The 17243-nt window shown below is 39.7% G+C and overlaps 1 protein-coding gene across 2 annotated transcripts in view; it reads left to right on the top strand.

Annotated features, from left to right (window-relative positions):
* Fbn2 (fibrillin 2) overlaps positions 1–17243 on the top strand; it is a 203252-nt gene that overhangs the window by 47078 nt on the left and 138931 nt on the right. For both annotated transcript variants that reach the window (XM_021150431.1, XM_021150433.1), the window contains exons 6-7: positions 5422–5619; positions 12304–12429. In XM_021150431.1, coding sequence (XP_021006090.1) covers positions 5422–5619; positions 12304–12429 — 324 coding nt within the window. The remainder of the gene's footprint in view (positions 1–5421; positions 5620–12303; positions 12430–17243) is intronic.

Below are 17243 nucleotides of genomic sequence, written 5' to 3'. Positions count from 1 at the left end.
TGTGTGTGTGTGTGTGTGTGTGTGTGTGTGTGTGTGCGCGCGCACGCTGGAGTAAGGAAACCTGGGCTGTACTTTGTCTGTTCAGGGAATCTTAATGCCTCTAGCATGATGTTGCTCTGCGGATCACGTGTCAGGCAGTTAATCAGGTTCGGAGGGGAAGAGTGGGATATTTTAGGCTTGCCTGACTTAGCAGCAGTGGTAGTTCATGCCACTCAGGAGCCATTGATGTGACAGAGCTGAGTTACATCAACAGTGTACTGTTGTACAAAGTATCCCTCAGCAAATTTTGTGGAAATTTTTATTTGTTTCCACCAGAATCCAGTCTTAAGGACCTTATTGTGTTTGAGTCAAGGGACACATAAGATCTGCACAAGTGCCACATTTTTATTGGTTTTAGTCTCCCTTGAATATGCATAAATATTTTGTGAGCATATATCTTTTTTTTCCCTGAAAGATACTCAGGACTACTTTGCTTTACATTTTTCTTAGAGCCCATAAAGAATGTCTGTTGTTAGTCAGAGCTGTGAGCGAGCTTCTTTTCACATTCTTTCTTTCTATCTCTATTTCCCCCTCATTAACTCAGGTCAAAATACCTTTTTGTCTCTTCAAACCTTTATTTCAAAAGTGGCTTTAATCCTCTGCTTAATCCTATTTAGCTTTTGATCTACATCACTTTGGGGGGTTGTTCTTTTAGTAAGTTAATTGATTTTACTTAGGAGCGCACACTTCAAGTACCTAGGCCATGAATCTTAGGAGCGCGTCTTTGACAGCCTTCATCCTTACGGAGAGTTACAGCCATGACAGGAATTTTGTTTGTTCCATTGGCCAGCATCTAATGATCATTCTCTCTCCCCATCACTAATGCATCCTTTGATGTTAGTATCAAAAAAAAAAAAAAAAAGCAGTCCTTCTCTGCCAAGTACACATCCCCTCCGATGTATTAAATAATGTCTATCTTAGAGATACAATGCGCTACAGCTGTGCTCACTAAAGTTGCTACTCATCTAACACAGAAGCAAATCTTCAGTGTAGACCTCAGGCACCAAGGGGTCATGGCCCCTGATGTCAGGGATCAAGTGGAGACTTAATCTTTGGGGAACAATCAAAATGAGAGTAAGACATCTAATTATTTGTATAAATATTATTTATCTTAAACTCATGTCCATATACATACATTTTGCAACATTGGCCATTTGTAAGTTCAGGAACATGGACTACACTCACACTGAGGCACACACACTCTTATGCAGTCTCTCTCCCCACCCATTTGTAGAACCCTTTTGATTTCGTTAAGCTGACATCTCCTTGCCACTTAGACACTAGCTTCCCACCCACATCTCCCTGCTCCTCCAGACAACCACTGACATTATTGCCATTTTGATAAATTCAGTTATTCTGGTCATCTCATGTGAGTGAGGTCACATGGCTTCCGTCCTCTTGTGACTGACTTACTTCAGTCCACGTGCCTGTGCCTCCCCCATTTTGGTGAGGGGAATGATACTCCATTGTAAGGACTTAGCACATTTTACTATTCATTCATCTGTCACTGGGTGGGCCCTACCACTTGATCATTGCAAATGCTGCTAGCTGGAGCATGAGTATACTGAATGATAAATATTGAGTGTTGAAATATTAACAAACATGTTTTAGTAGCCATTTTAAGAGAACTTCAAGTAATCTTCGGTTTTTTCTTATACTATAGCTGGAACACTACACTACTCTATCGGCTGCTTGTCATATTACAGGTTTGTCACATATACATGTCTGATGCCCTCCGTAAGTGACTCAGCTGTTTACCTTAAAAGCCCACCTAGCACTCAGGACTTACAAGCTGATAGACTCAAAGCTATACATATTAATGTACAAACATAAAAACTTAAAAACACATGGAGTTCACCTACCACTTATACTCAGGATCTTGTGCAACAATGAATCTCTCTGTTCGTCACTGTTCACTATCCAGAGAGTCTTGTCTGAGTAAACCCAAGAGTGGGCATGGGGACGCAGGGCAGTCTGATGCTATATCAATCTAGATAAATAGCAGTATTCAGTTCTCCCTTAGGGCCTATGATCCCCCTTGCTATGGGGTGTTCTAGATCAAAGTTTCTATTGCAAGGTTTGTGTTTTCTTTTGTGGAGCAGTCTCCAATCCAAGGAGAAAGCAGATGGTTCCCCCCATGCCCAGAGTTCCCCTAGGACACACCTTACTTACATAAGTGGTTCTTGTAGGGTCGTACTATTCACAGATAAGTTAGACCATTGATCCCTCTTCTCCCTCAGCAGCCTGCATAGCATCTTCTGGCACGATGAAAGCTAGCAGGAAGGGAGGACATTTCCAGCTCAGTCCTAGTTGTTTTCTGCATATCACACATCCAAGATGGATAGTGTCTTTAGTAGTAGGCTCTTCTCATCTACCTCTGGTAGGCAAGCAAAAAGAATGGCAAGAACTTGTATTGTTTTGGAGACCTGAGGGTGCCTCCCTGACTCCCAATTCAGAGGTACCAGACCTGTATCACTGGGGCTTTAATAACTCATAGCTTCTGCAAACAGCTTTTTCTGGCTGTATCAGGTAGCTCCTGTTAAAGTCTCTTTTTAAAATATATATGTAAATTTTAAAATGTGGTTATGAGATACTAGGTATGTTTATGGCTCTCTCTCTCTCTCTCTCACAGCCAATGTGTTTTGATTAATCCCCTCCCTCATCTCATCTGCATGTCTTCTCTCATGATACAAGCTTGCATTTCAGCATCCTAGCCCCCCTCCATCATGTTCTAGAGTGTTTTCAAACCTCACTCTTCTGAGGATAACTCCCATATACAGGTTCAAGCCTATGATGTCATTTATTCATATGAATTGTCCTGAAGATGCAAATTATTAGTGACACGGTGCTCAGAGAGCAGTTGTCTAGGATTTGGCTGATAATAGTCATAACGAGTCTTGGGGAAGTAGTAATCATGTTCCAGAACTGCACTGTGGTAAATAGTTCCTCATTTCAATTAATGTAGCATAAGTCATCTAATTGTGTATTTCAGACAGATAGAATTATGACATGTAATCTATACCTTAATTAAGTTGTTTGGAGAGGAAAGAAATGCAAGGGTCTGACAATTATTTTATGAGTTTGCTAATTGCCCAAATGTGCAAAAGCATGAGATAAAGAGCCAGGCAGATGGTTCAGCCTGCTACTCCAAGCTGAAAGCCTGCTGGCAGAGGAAAGTATACATAGTAGCAGGGGTGGGGGGAGGGAGAAGGAGGAAACTTATTGTTGCGAAGGGAGCCTAAGGTTGCCTGCGTTTTTACATTCCACTAGGAAGGCTGATTGCAAAGGACACAGTGCTACTTGTATCCACTAACAATATGTTAAGATGCTTACATTTTGAGAAGGTGCTGTGCTTAGATAGAGGGATGAGTCTCCTGGCCCATTGGTTTGCTTGAGGGTGGGTTAGAGGAAAGCACCACAGGCCTCTTTCCTGGGAATCTGAAAACCCTAAAGAATTTGGAGATACATATTTATCCATGCATCTCGAGAAGTCATAATTTCACTGCTGTTTGGTAAGAAATGGAGTTTTGCTACATGTCCAGAACGTGATATAATTGAAAACCACAAATCCAATATTTAAAATGGCAAAATATGGGTTTTATGAAGGCTTTAAAAAGTTATGACCTGGCAAATGCTTATTCATAAGGCCGGTATATCTTCCCATATACACAAAAGGATTTTCTTCAAGAATGTACTTTGCAGCCAGTCCATCTGCTGTTCTCATGAAGGATTAAAATGAGCTATTTTTGTGGAAGTTAATCTGCAAGCGTATAAAAACCTTAATCCAGCTTGTGCCAAAATACCTGCTCGAGATTTTGTTTCATTATGTTGACTTTAATTATCTTCGTGTTAGCTCTCAAAGTGTACTGAACTTTCAAAATATCCATTTCTTATTTGCAAAGAAGCTGCATTTCTCACTAAACACTTCTGCATGTGGTTTTAAGCTTCGTTTGATCATTTTCAGCCTTTATATGCTAGATAATGTTATACGTGTCGTTCTGAATGTTATTTTGTCGGAGTTTGATTTTCACAGTAGAAGTTTTCTCATAAAAACCACACCACTCATCTTTGCAATGAAGTCCCGAGACATCTTGTATTCCCCAAGGGTTAGTCAACGATGAGATACAGTCTTCCTGGAAAGAGAACTCTTTTGTATGTGTCCCTCTTCCATGTTCAAGGCCAATGGGAGTCATTACATTAGTCTGACACTAGGAGACGGACTTTCCCCCTGTTCCTCACATCTTATGAATCAGCATCAGTAACACTCAAAGGCTGTCTTGCTGGTGATTCAGTTCTGTCTACAAGAATGTTTACTGGATGCCTAGAGTGTTTATCGAAGTAAATTGACAACATGAAGAAAATAGGCTAGAAATACCCAGAGCCAGCCTTTGAGTCGCCTGTAGTCTGATTCAGCCCTCAAGCTTTGAAGTGCATGTGGAGTTCTTGAACATATCATTAAATACACTGAGTCTGGATCAGGGAGTCTTAAGGGTGGGCTATGAAGTCACACCAAGATAGCTTGGTCTTGGACCTTACACTTTGATGTGTAGGGATGACATGGAAAGTCCTCATATGTGTTGGGGCCTTATAGGAAGGTCATAGGAGTGCTGCACATCACGCAGTTGTCATTTATTCAGTCTTTGCTCATCAACTATAGCAGAGCAAGACAATGGTCATTTGATAGAGAGCAAAGAGGATATAATGTCCACTTGCCGGTAAAGAATCCACGATTGCAGGTCTTTCTTAGCATGTCTTTCTTCCTAAGTGAGCTAACAATACGAGTGCAGCCTGGTGCAAAGATGGGTGTCCACTTGTTATACTTAACTATTTATGCACTGTTTGGATTGCTGCAATTTATATTTGGTATACAAAAGACATCTTCATCATGTCACTTTAGCTTTCTAAACTCCTGATCACTTGGCCTGAAAAGAAAATACTTCTGAGCTAAGTAGGTAGGGGATTAAGGTGGGGGGGATCCTTGGCAGGAAAACTTGTTCATCTCATCATTTCCATGTGGCATGTTGGGTTTAGCATAGCTAGAACCTTCAATTTTTCAAGGAAAGTTCGAAATACACATTTCTTGTGAAATGTCCCGTTTTTACAATACTGGCTACCAATCCCGATTCTTTAAAATGATCCAAGCCAAGACAGCATATCTGTGCATCCATTTGCAGTGCCCAGTGCATAATCCACTGTGGTCTCTTAATACATGTCTCATGATTGGAAACTTATAAAGTTGCTAAATGAAACTCAACTGCTCTTCTGTCCTTAGATGATTTACTCAGAAATAAGAGTTTCAGGTTTTTGCATATGGGGTCTAAGAGGATCTAAGATTGGAGCATGATCATAAAAGCCATCTTTCCCCCTCCGTTCTCATTCCAGATTACAGGACAGGCCCGTGTTTCACTCAAGTCAATAATCAGATGTGCCAGGGGCAGCTGACAGGCATCGTCTGCACAAAGACACTGTGTTGTGCCACCATCGGACGAGCCTGGGGCCATCCTTGTGAGATGTGTCCAGCCCAGCCTCAGCCCTGTCGACGGGGCTTCATCCCTAACATCCGCACTGGAGCATGTCAAGGTGAGTCAACTGTGTTTGCTACAAGTGTCACCACTTTGATGGGAATCAGAAAACGTGTAGGAACCATGAACCCAGTACCCATCGCAGCAGCAGATCCTGCTCAGAGGACTGATGAGGGATGGTTTGTATTTATAGTTTACATTTTAGTTTCCAATGAAAAGTTTCAACTCTTAGCATTAATGGAGAGGAAGAGGAGGAGGAGGAAGAGAAGGAGGAACTCTTAAAACTACTACTTAAAATGTGGAATGCACTGAGAGACGAGCTGCCCCTGTCTGCATCCAGATGGCTTAAGTGTGCACACACACAGTTCTTCAGGAGAGACTGATTTCTTCTCTCTTCTCATCCTCCATCATGTCTTTCTCTTCCAGATCATCTTCTGCAACTCCCCAACCTCATAAGTGGCTCTGGTACTTATATCAAAGGCAGATCTGAGACATGGGGCTCCTACAGCCACCGTGTCCAACTCAAGTGACCTAGAATTGTCCTCTTCTTATTAGTTAGTTCTGCTAGGTTTTAGTCCACAGAGCCCTTGCCATTCGTTGGCTACTTTTGTGATGTCATCTATACTAAATCCATCTTTTGAGCTTGGGGATACTCTTTCTAGTAAGTTGTTGAATGGGAGTTGAAATGTCTTTTGTATTATTAATAGAAATGGTATCTCGTGTAGTTAGAAGTAAATCGTGTGCAAGGTTAAGATTGTTTTCAGACAGAATTCACCAAGTAGTGTCAGAAGTAAACATGACACTAGCCCACTGAGTAGATGTCATGGTGTGGTAAGCAGACCATTGTCCCCCTATGTCAAAATTACAGCTGGGGATGTGCATGCAGCCCTAGCTCATTGAATAATCAACCATGGGTAGTCTACACAGTTTGGTAAATGATCCATGACAGAAGCATCAAAAGATTTTTGCTACTTTTGTAGTGCTATTAAAGGATACAGGGATAATACCCTGAGCTGAAAAATCAAAATTTCAAATATTCCCCAAACCAAGAACATTTTGAGTGCTGACACCATGCTATGAATGGAAAAATTCCACTGTGACCTCATGTAATAAGACTTTTTATCAAAATGCACGATAATCAGGGCTGTAGAAATGGCTCAGCAGTTAAGGATATTGTTGCTCTTGCAGAGGAACTAAGTTCGGTTCCATGAACCTACATTAGGAGGCTCCTATTGCTTGTAACCTGAGTTGCAGGCAACCCTAAGGTACCTGCACCCATTTGGAAGACACACAGAAGCATACACATACAAATAAAGAAAAACATAAGTCTTTTTAAAAATGCACAGATTCATTAAAATGCTGAATAAAAATCACCTTGAAGTTCTGTGTGCAAGTATGAGAAGCATAGTGAACTTTGTGATTAGAATTGTACTTCATCAGCATGACATCCCATGTGGATGCTGATCGCCCAAACCTTGAAAACAACTCTATCCGATCATCTAAGGCAGCTAAAAATTAAGCTGGTGTTAATCACAGATTAATCATAATAATTTTCAAAAGAGAGCTTCAGGGTCCTTGAGGCGATGACAGTACAAGTCCACAGATCAGAAAATGATTATGTAGCAAGAAAGAAGGCCATGTCAGTTGTGGACCTATTGTGGTATTTTAGTAAAAATTACAGATTAGACCTCAAGGATGAGGGCTGTGTTAAATGCTTATATAATAATAATAATAATAGTAAATATTATTATTACATGTATATATTTATAATTATATGATATATTTATAAATAAAACATAATATAATGTAACAATAATATTAATATCTATTATATTCATTACTATGGATAGTAAACTCATTTATTTTTCTTATGAATATTCATCAGTCTGGGGAATTAACCTACTTCTTCTTTAGGTAAATGTACAACGGATGATACATTCTAGATTGTGTTCATTCTTCTCTAGAGACATCCAAAATTAGTAGACATAGGACACTATAGACAGAGATAACTATTGAAAATAATCATAATCCATTACATAGATTTTATAATTCCTTTTCATTATTCTACATCACTTTCCAACTTCTAATACCCTTCTTTTCTTCACTGGCTGCGTTCCCTGCCTGTTGAATATAATCTTTATGGGGGCAGTGATCTTTGCATCCACTAGTGTGCTTTGGGCCTCTCAGACAGTGTCTACCTAGTGTGCGTGCACACACGGGAAGTGCAGCAAACACCCTTTAGGCTAGGAAATGACTACAGGAGTTAAATATTTCAAAACTTAACATTTGAGGGAAAGAAATCATTCAGTTTAATAAGTCAACCAGCCAAACCGTTGAATCTCTTCATCTGTGTGTGCACATTTTTTTCCTTCAATGTTCTTTCTGTCAGAGACCTTGTATTTCAGTGCACAACTGATAAGGAAATGTGCCATCTCTGCTCACTTTCTGTAGTCAAGAGTTAGTGATGTCTCCCAAGGCTTAGCTGCTTGCTTTTGCTTCTGGAGCAGAGACAAATGCTGGTACTTCATTTCTCTCAAACCCCTGATGGATTAGCTCAGCAATGGGAGCAAAATGGAATTTGCCGCATGATTCAAATGTCTGGAGAGGCAAGATGCAAAGGTTTGCTTCATTTCAAGGTCCTGGTGCTCAGGAAGTTCTCAGACACGTGTTCATCCTCAGTGTAGAATGCTCATAGGCTACATCTTCCTATGATTTCATTTTCTCCTTAAGTTCCTATGTTGCTTCCTGAATACTTATACCAAATTAGTTTGGGGAAAGTGAGACATTGAAAGAATAGCACACTGACATACCTCCCCCTCCCCTCTGCCCCCCACATACACACATAATGTAGTACTGTCACTTCGTATAGAATGATTGAAATTGTTATAAAGTTAGAAATAACGATCAGCTTCATAGAAGAGCGTTTGAAGAGCTTGTCTGAGGGTTTGAAGGCGTAGTTGGGAAGTAAGGGCTCCCCTGACTTGTTTTTGTAGTCAGTGCTGGTGTAGACTTCTAAATACATTGTTTCTATTTCTCTTCTTTAGAGTTCCTTCTTTCGATTTAACTGCCAGCCTCACGGGTCTAAGAGATACCATGTATCATTCTATGAGCGAGTAATTATTTTTGTATTTTGAAACAAGTTCTCACTTCTTTAGTCTCACTTAAAGATGTTATATTACATTCCTGACTTAATGAGCCTTTTAGGATCATAAATTCCAATTAATTCTGTTATTTGCTTTTCTACACCTATAGGGTGATGTTTCCTTTTCTTCTTTAATTTGTTAATATGATGAACTATACTAATTAATATTTTAATCTACTTTTAGGAAAACCTTTAACTACCCAGGATAAACATACCGTGGTCCTGGTGCATTAGTTTTGTTGTATATTACTAAGTTTGACTCATGAAAGATTTGTGTGTTTATTTCAGAGAGAGATTATCTAATTCTGTTCTTTTCATTCATATATTTCCTTTGGTCTGGCTTTGATATCAGGATTATGTTTTCTTAGTGACATCAACAGAACAGTGTCCATCTTTGTGCTGTAAGAATTGGAATGAAATTTCTGTCATTGTTCTGTTTAAATCTTTAATAAGCTTCAATGATGCATATACTGAGGCATGAGGTGTTCTTGTGTAAATATATCAAACTGAATGAAATTATTTTAACTTATGTACTTCAGTCTTTCCTCCCTTCCTCTCTCTTTCTTTCTTCCTCTTCCCTTCCCTCCCCTCCCCTCCCCTCCTCTTTTCTCTTCTCTTTTCTTTGTATTCAAGTGCTCTATCTGCACCATACTCTACGTGCAAGAACAGCCAATTCTCTTAACCACAGGGCCATCTCCCCAGCTCTGCACTGTATTCTTAATATCTGTTTATTTTTGAGTGAGCCTAGGCATTTGTAACTTTCAACAGACTTGCATATTTCATCTTAATTATTGAATTTCTATTGTTCACGTTTTACAACTTTTTTCATCTTTTATACTATTTGGTGATATGTTTATTTTTGGTACTTATGTTACGTAGTTTTTCTTATATCTGAGATTAATATTGATGAGATAATGAGTTTTACTCATATTTCCAGAAGGCCAGATTTCAGAGTAATTACCTGTTGTTTTTTGGTTGGTTGGTTGGTTGGTTTTGCTTGCTTGTTTTTGGTCTTGTGTTTTATTATATTCTCTGACTTCTATTCAGCTTCCATTTGTTGAGTGCTTTTAAAATTTGTGAATATGGAAACTTAGATGATTAGGCATAGAATTTACTCTCTGCAATATAAACACTTAGTGCTCTGTGTGTACTTCTAGGTACCAGTTAAGCTGTAGCTCACAAGCTTTAATGGGTATATGTTCATTATTTAATTAAATATGTGTTCAAGTTTTAATTTCTGGTTTGATCCATGCATCATTACAGAATATATTGTTAAATTCTAATATCTGAGCTTTGTTCTAGATCTTTTCCATATCTGCTTTTAGATTAACTTTTGTGCTTACCTAGCTTGCATGTGCATGCACACACACACACACACACACACACACACACACACACACACACACCTACCTGTGAATCTGGGGGCGAAACCCACAATCTTTTACATGCCAAGCGTTCTAACAACCAGAGCTGTGAATGCAATCTCTCCTTCATATATGTAATTCCATGTAATAAGCCTTTAGACTTAATCTAGCTGTATGTAATTCACTAGTGTGGGTGGTCTGTGTGCATTTGCAGAAAAAAGTCTCTTCAGCTGAAGTATGTGATGGGTACAGACAGGTGAGGTGCTTGAAAGAAAACCAAGTCCTGTGTGTCCTGTGGGATTTCCCGTCTATTTGCTTTATTAATCACGAAGAGACACATGTGGAAGTTTCCATTCCAATTGTGCGTTAATTGCCTTCATTTCTAATTCTGTATGATCAAGTTCCATTTGCTCTGGGTGTTTACTGTCTCATGGGACACATACAGAGTTAGCATTTTTGTTTCTTCTAGGTGAACTGAATCCTTGGTCATTAGAAAATGTCAGTTTTTAATCTTTGGTGTTGTTTGTTTGTTTATTTGTTTTCTCATGGCAAACCCTTACTTACTTTTGCCACAGCAGACTTCTTGTGACCAAAAATTGTTTGAATTACCTTTGGGTTCTTCCTTTTTAAGTTGTCCAAGTGACTTTCTTGTGAACTGCATAAAGTTGGGACTTGGTGTTTCAACATAAAACATTACAATCTCAGCCTTTTGAATTTGACTGTTACATTATTTAAATTCATGTAGCTGTGAACATTATCATGAGGAAATGTGCATTTCACCGTTTTCTCTTTGTCTTGCTCACTTTTCATATCTCCTTTTCCTGCTTCTACTGGGTTGACTATGTTCATATTGGCTTTTATTTCCGGTGGATTGTGATCTGGGTTTTTGTTCATTTTATAGTGTTACCCACACATATTTAACTGATCACAGTTAAATCATTTTCAAATATGAGCAATCCATTTTTATAGTGTGGTGACTTTATATCCCTATTCTTCTCTTTTAATTTGTAGTGTTCACTTTTTATTATATTACTTTTTGTTTCTTTATGCATTACAACCTACAAAATACGTTAGCCTTATTTACTATTTTTGTTTGCAGTCAACAATTATCTTTTAAGCTTACAAAAATAAAAGAAACAAACTTTGTATTCCTTAACACACTATTTCTAGTGCCTTTTATTTTGAGGAAAGGTTTACACATCCATCTAACTTTTCCCTGAAGAAATTCGTTTGGCTTTTCTTAGAGACTCACATTTTATCTGTTGGTAACTTTTATTATTACTTCATTAATGTCACTATGACAACATGAAAGATTCAACACTTGTTACTAAATGGGTGAAATTAATACATAGTATAAGATTAAGAAGGCCATGGCCATCTAAAACTGAGGCTATAAATGGGAGGTCACTAACCCCAGTACAATACTGTTTAAGGGATTTAAATCCATAACTTTCAAACAAGAAAATAAAAACCCTAATAAACTTAGTAATAAGTAACTGAAGTAACAAGAGCCAAAGTACTATATATTTACAACGGTTAGATCAAGGAAAGTTAAGAGATTAGGTAGTAGTAAGTAGCAAAAAGTGGGAAAGTTGTATCAAGAAAGAGGGAAGACGGAGCGTTCATGAGTTATGGAGGTGGGTTGGGATTGCTGCGGGCATTCGGAAGAACACAGGGTGCCCTTTATGCATAGCAGTTGTGTGTACGCCCTGTCCAAGACTTCTGCCCTGGGTCTGTGGTAGAGAGATTGAGTGGCTTTGACTCCCCAAGGCCCATAGTCAGTGAGATCCACAAGGAAGCCCACTGGGGACATTTTGGGGACATTCTCTTTATGGCTGACAAGATAGGGATGAACTCAGTGTCAGAACCAGGAGAGCACAGGGTAGGAGCACACAGCAGGAAGCATTCTGTAACAAAGCAAAGCAGCTGATTGTAACACATTCTGTAACACAACACAGCACAGCACAGCACAGCACAGCACAGCACAGCACAGCACAGCACAGCACAGCACAGCACAGCACAGCCCAGCCCAGCCCAGCCCAGCCGGGTCTCCATCAGGCATCTTTCTCCGGAAGAGAACATCACGGTTAAGCTGAGAAGAAGCATGCAGGGAGGGCCCGCTTTCCTCGCCCTGTTGTTGTCTTGAGGTCAACATTTTCCCTTGTACATAAAAGAAACCAGGGGATGGAGTCTGGAAATCAGTTTTGATTATGTTTAAAATGTCCTCTCTTTGCAGATGTTGACGAATGCCAGGCGATTCCAGGACTGTGCCAGGGGGGAAACTGTATCAACACAGTGGGCTCTTTTGAGTGCAGATGCCCTGCTGGTCACAAGCAGAGTGAAACCACACAGAAATGTGAAGGTGAGAGTATGTGGGGTGCAAGCCTGGCGCAGGGGTGCTAGCCTGGTGCGGGGGCATAAACCTGGTGCTGATTTTGAATTTTAAAAAAAGATGCATCTGGAATGGTTAAAACTAATGACCATAATCAAGATTTCTTATCTTAATATGAAAATGAAGGTGTAACCCATAACATTTGGTGTTAGGACCATGTGTTATAGCCTTAAAGGATTTGACCTACACAAAGGCAGGCTGCATCTGATTGGTCTCAATAGCTACAAGGCAGGGAGAGTCGTTTAACCTCTGATAATTTCTTTCATAATGTAGATTTTCATTTCATCTGTGAACTTGTTTGAAGAAGAGTAAATTTTTGTTCTAACTTATCCATGAACAAAGTCTGTATCATTATGAAACTTAAGAAATTTCTAAATGAATGTAGCTTCAAAGATCATGTATATTTAGAATGCCACATATATGTGTGTGTATATGTGTATGCGTATGCGTATATGTATATGTATGCATGCCATGGTATGTCTGGGTAAGGTAGCTTCAGGTGTCTGCCCTCATCTCTCTTATTTGAGACAACTCTCTTGGAACTTCCTATCTCTGCCTTCCCTCTGCAAGGGGTTACAGAAATGCTACCACATTCGCCTTTAGACAGATTTTGAAGATGTGAACGTAGGCCCTCATGCTTCTACAACAGGCCTTTTATCCACTGAGCCACCAGCTAGCCCAAAGGTAGTTTCTAAAGACAGTGCCATATGGATTATTCTAGTTGGTTGTGGAAGAGCAGCCTCATTTACTCTAGTTAAGATTTTTCTTATTCTTTTATAAAAGGCAGTATTTTGTTAGTGTATGCTGATCAATTATAAAGCAGGATGCCTATCTATGTAGACAGGAAAATGGGAAAGTGAGAAATCTAGTATTTAACTGCACAAAGTCAATTGGAGTCTAAGTACCATTAGAAAGTAGGAACTAGTGTGTGGGCATCGTGGCTCACACTAACAAGGTTTCACCACAAGCAACCACAATCCCATGAGTTGTTGGATAACACCAGCCTCTATTTCCTGTGTTCTTCTACTTATGTACAGTCAGTCTGAACTCATCTTTACAGTCTGATGCATTTAATACCATTCCCAGATAATTTCATGTTCCTTACAACATGAAGGTGAGAAGGACGTAGTTGATTATTTTAAGGAACAAATAAGTTTTCTCTGACACTGTTTTTTTTTAATAATATCCAAGTGGTTTGTGCTACTTCAATACAATGTTAATTATCAACCTACTTGCAATGAAAAGGTTCAGAAAAATGCATGCACAGTGAAGGAAAGTGAGTTCTGAATTAGCACAGAAAGTGAATCAAGCATTCAGTGGTCTGCAGAAAAGGTGCTACTATTCCAAAGTCCTCCTAGGTTTTTGGAAGAGTTGATACTTTCGCCTCCCCCCCCCCGCCCCCCCCACTGCTCTCTACTTTTAACTTCTGGAATAAACGGCAAGCTCGATCCAAGCATGAGGGAAGAAAAGCCAGCCTTTGACTGTAGGTGAGAAGGCACAGCCACTGACTGATTCTAGTGGTTGTGACATTTCCATTACACATCAAACAATGAGTTTCTTCTTAGTCGAAAATGGAAGAAGTCTTTTCTCCATCACATTTCATCAAAAGAGCATGCAGAGCCAAGGCAGACCTCGGGGAGAGACAGGGCCGCTCTTTATTTCTGCTCTCCTCCTTCTTTGGGAAGGGGAGCCATTGATATAACATAGGCACCACCCGGAGCCCTGAATCCAGTCATGTCTTGGCTTCCTTCCTGCCCAGGCAGCCAGCTCCATTTAAACATTGCCCAGAGAGAATTATATGATTTAGTATTTGTGATTTGTGGGAATGGAGGAATTGGAACAAGGGCTGATTAAGGCTCGAAATCTAAGGGCTCTGTGAAAGCTTCACTTGTTTATAAAGCCTATTTATTTAGATGTCTTAAACGTAGCTATTATCAATTTTCTTTGGGTAATACTGTTCCTGTATACAAAAGACCAAGCAGTACTTATATAAAATTATTTAATTTAATCTGTATCAAAGTATACCTTGAAATACCAGAGCTGTGGCTATGCCCGACGTCAGGGTTTGAAGCAAACTCATATCTAGTTTAATAATCTGATGGATGTTCTAAATAAGAATGAAACCATGGCAGTTTCTCTTGTCTACCAAAACGTAGGTATTTAACTTTCAGTGTTAAAAAATGTAAAGTGGAATATTAGCTGGTTTATTTTTTGAATCATGCCATTCCTGTTTGTACTGTATGTTGAAGTCCCATGCTTCTGTTCATGTAAAAGAAACCTCTTGCTTTTAAAGTTCTTCTGTCTGCACAAAACTAAGAGAACTGACTCACTGGGGAGATGTTATTCTTACTAGGAAAATGCAACTCAAGGCTGATGATTTGGGTAAGTGTGATGGGACTATTGCTTTCAAATGCTTGAGTAAGATTCCTAAGGACAGAAATTCTTCCTTCTCCACTACTGTCCTCCAGACCTGAGCCCCTGAGCCTTATTTCTAATATACTTGGCAGATTCCTTACCAATAAATGTTGGTGAGCAGGGTCCAAAGTTTATAAAATTGTGGTCGGTTTGACCTGAGTTCATGTCCAAAAACTAGGTAAACTGTGAAACCAGGATAAGGCTGTCTTTGGAAAGAGGAAATTCATCTAAGCAGATTATTTTCTTCATTGGCCCAGCTCTCATTTCTCTTTCAAAGTGCATAATTATTTGTTTGTTTGTTTGTTTGTTCGTGCAGAGACTAGATTTCATCATATAGCCCTGGCTACCTGCAATTCACTATGTAGCCCAGGCTAGCCTTAAACTTGTAGCAATCTTCCTGCCTCCTTTTTTAGAGTCTGGATTCATTGGACTGCACCACCAGGCCCACCTCCATTTAAAACATAATAATTTCATTTTTGTTGAAGGTGCCACTGTAAGTCCAAGAGGGACATTAAATGGGGTGTGCTGGGGCTGGCAGATGGCTCAGTGGTTAAGAGCACTGACCGCTCTTCCGAAGGTCCTGAGTTCAAATCCCAGCAACCCCATGGTGGCTCACAACCATCTGTCATGGGATCTGATGCTCTCTTCTGGTGTGTGTCTGAAGACAGCGATAGTGTACTTACAGATAATAAATAACTAAATCTTTGATTGTGGTGTGTTGCTTTCCTCTCCTGTGTCATTGTCCCTTTATGCTGACCTATTGTTCTGAGGTTAGGGAACCTTTGCTGTCTTTGAAGTTGAAAGATGTCGGTTCCCTTACCAGAACGTCATCCTTCACCACTGTAAAAGGCTTGATCTGCCAAGTTCTATTCGATTACGCATGAATAGCTTATGCTGTAACTCAAGCAGAGGGGAGAGCCCATCTCTTTAAGGTTTGAAACCCATGCCTTGGTGCCTTCAGGGAGGCTGTGTGTGTTATGTAGCTGGTCTGGTATGTTCTGCTGAAGGATCCCTTTCCCCTCTTGGGCTCAATATAGACTACTGCTCAAGTCCTAAATCTCAGCCCAAATCTGGAAGTAGTATACATCTGTATTGTTCACGTGTGTGTAAAGATCATCTCTCCCCTGTCTTTGGTTAGGGGCCCAGTTCCATAAAATTCCTCAAGATGGCAACTGCAACAGTGTCTTATCCTGAGCCAGCTTGCTTCTAAAAATCTAATGTCCTCATTCCATTGGAAATGGTTCTTCAGTGTGTGTGTGTGTGGGGGGGGGGGGAACAATTCCTTTACATCCAAAGAGGAGGTTGGTTCAGCCACTTAACCCACTCAGACATCCATTAATATAAATAAATATCCATGTGGCTTAAATGAAGATGAGGCACTGAGGACTAAGTACCTCTGTGCAACATGACGCTGCACAATTGGGCTGCCCAGCTTTTTCTTTCTGCAAACACATTTTGTCGGTTTGCCCGCCCTGCCCATAAATAGAGACAAGTGGGTACCAGATGTCCTTGCTTGCCTCCTCTCCCTCTCCATGCCTTCTTTAACATACCTAAGCCATGTATTCTGTTTTGGTTGTTGGGTAGGCAGGAAAGCTACATCGAAGTTTTTCCTTCAGTAGCTTTACATGTCAGATGCTTATTTTAAACTATTCTGAAGAGTCTTTGGCCCCAGTCTATTTATATGACATTTTGTCATTTGGGATCTGAAGATACCAAATGTATTTATTTATTCATGCTTGTGAAAACCCCCCAATACATGTTGGCATAGTGTCTTTGCTGCTATTACAATCCTGCTTTAATAAACCCAAGGAGATAAATTATTCATAATAGGATTACAAGTATTTGTTTTTACTCAGATCCCCAAAAGTAAATTAACTTTAAAATAAATAATGAATGCCCCGCCTTATATGAACTGTTCAGTCATGGAGGACGGTTGTTCACAATGGCGGACAACGAAAGCTTGGAGGTCAACAATGCAAAAATAATGAAAACCAACATCTTTTAAATCCTTCGGAAAGTTTAGAACTTTGAGGTTGAAACGGATATATTCTCTCTGTTGAAGAGGGAAGTGGGCAGCGCCATATCCAAACCAATTTCTCGGTCCCATAATAAATAATCCTTAATCCCTCTGTCATCTATTTCACTGTGTTTTAAGTGCCTCTGTTATTTTTCTCATGCCCGAGTCTGCCAGCAGACTATATCTAGCAATAATAATGCCTGATGTTCACCATGAACTTACTATAGCCTTTGGAGCTACTGAGAAAATAAGATAACCCAGTTTACAGAAGTTGTTGTACTAAATTAGCACAAAGGAGCAGGAAAGTGGCTAAAACTAATCTACTTCACAGCTGGAAAAAAAAAAAAAAAAA

Source organism: Mus caroli, chromosome 18, assembly GCF_900094665.2.
Source record: "Mus caroli chromosome 18, CAROLI_EIJ_v1.1, whole genome shotgun sequence".
Lineage (NCBI taxonomy): Eukaryota > Metazoa > Chordata > Mammalia > Rodentia > Muridae > Mus > Mus caroli.
The sequence above is the reverse complement of the archived record's forward strand: the minus strand, read 5'-3'. Positions and strand labels throughout refer to the sequence as shown.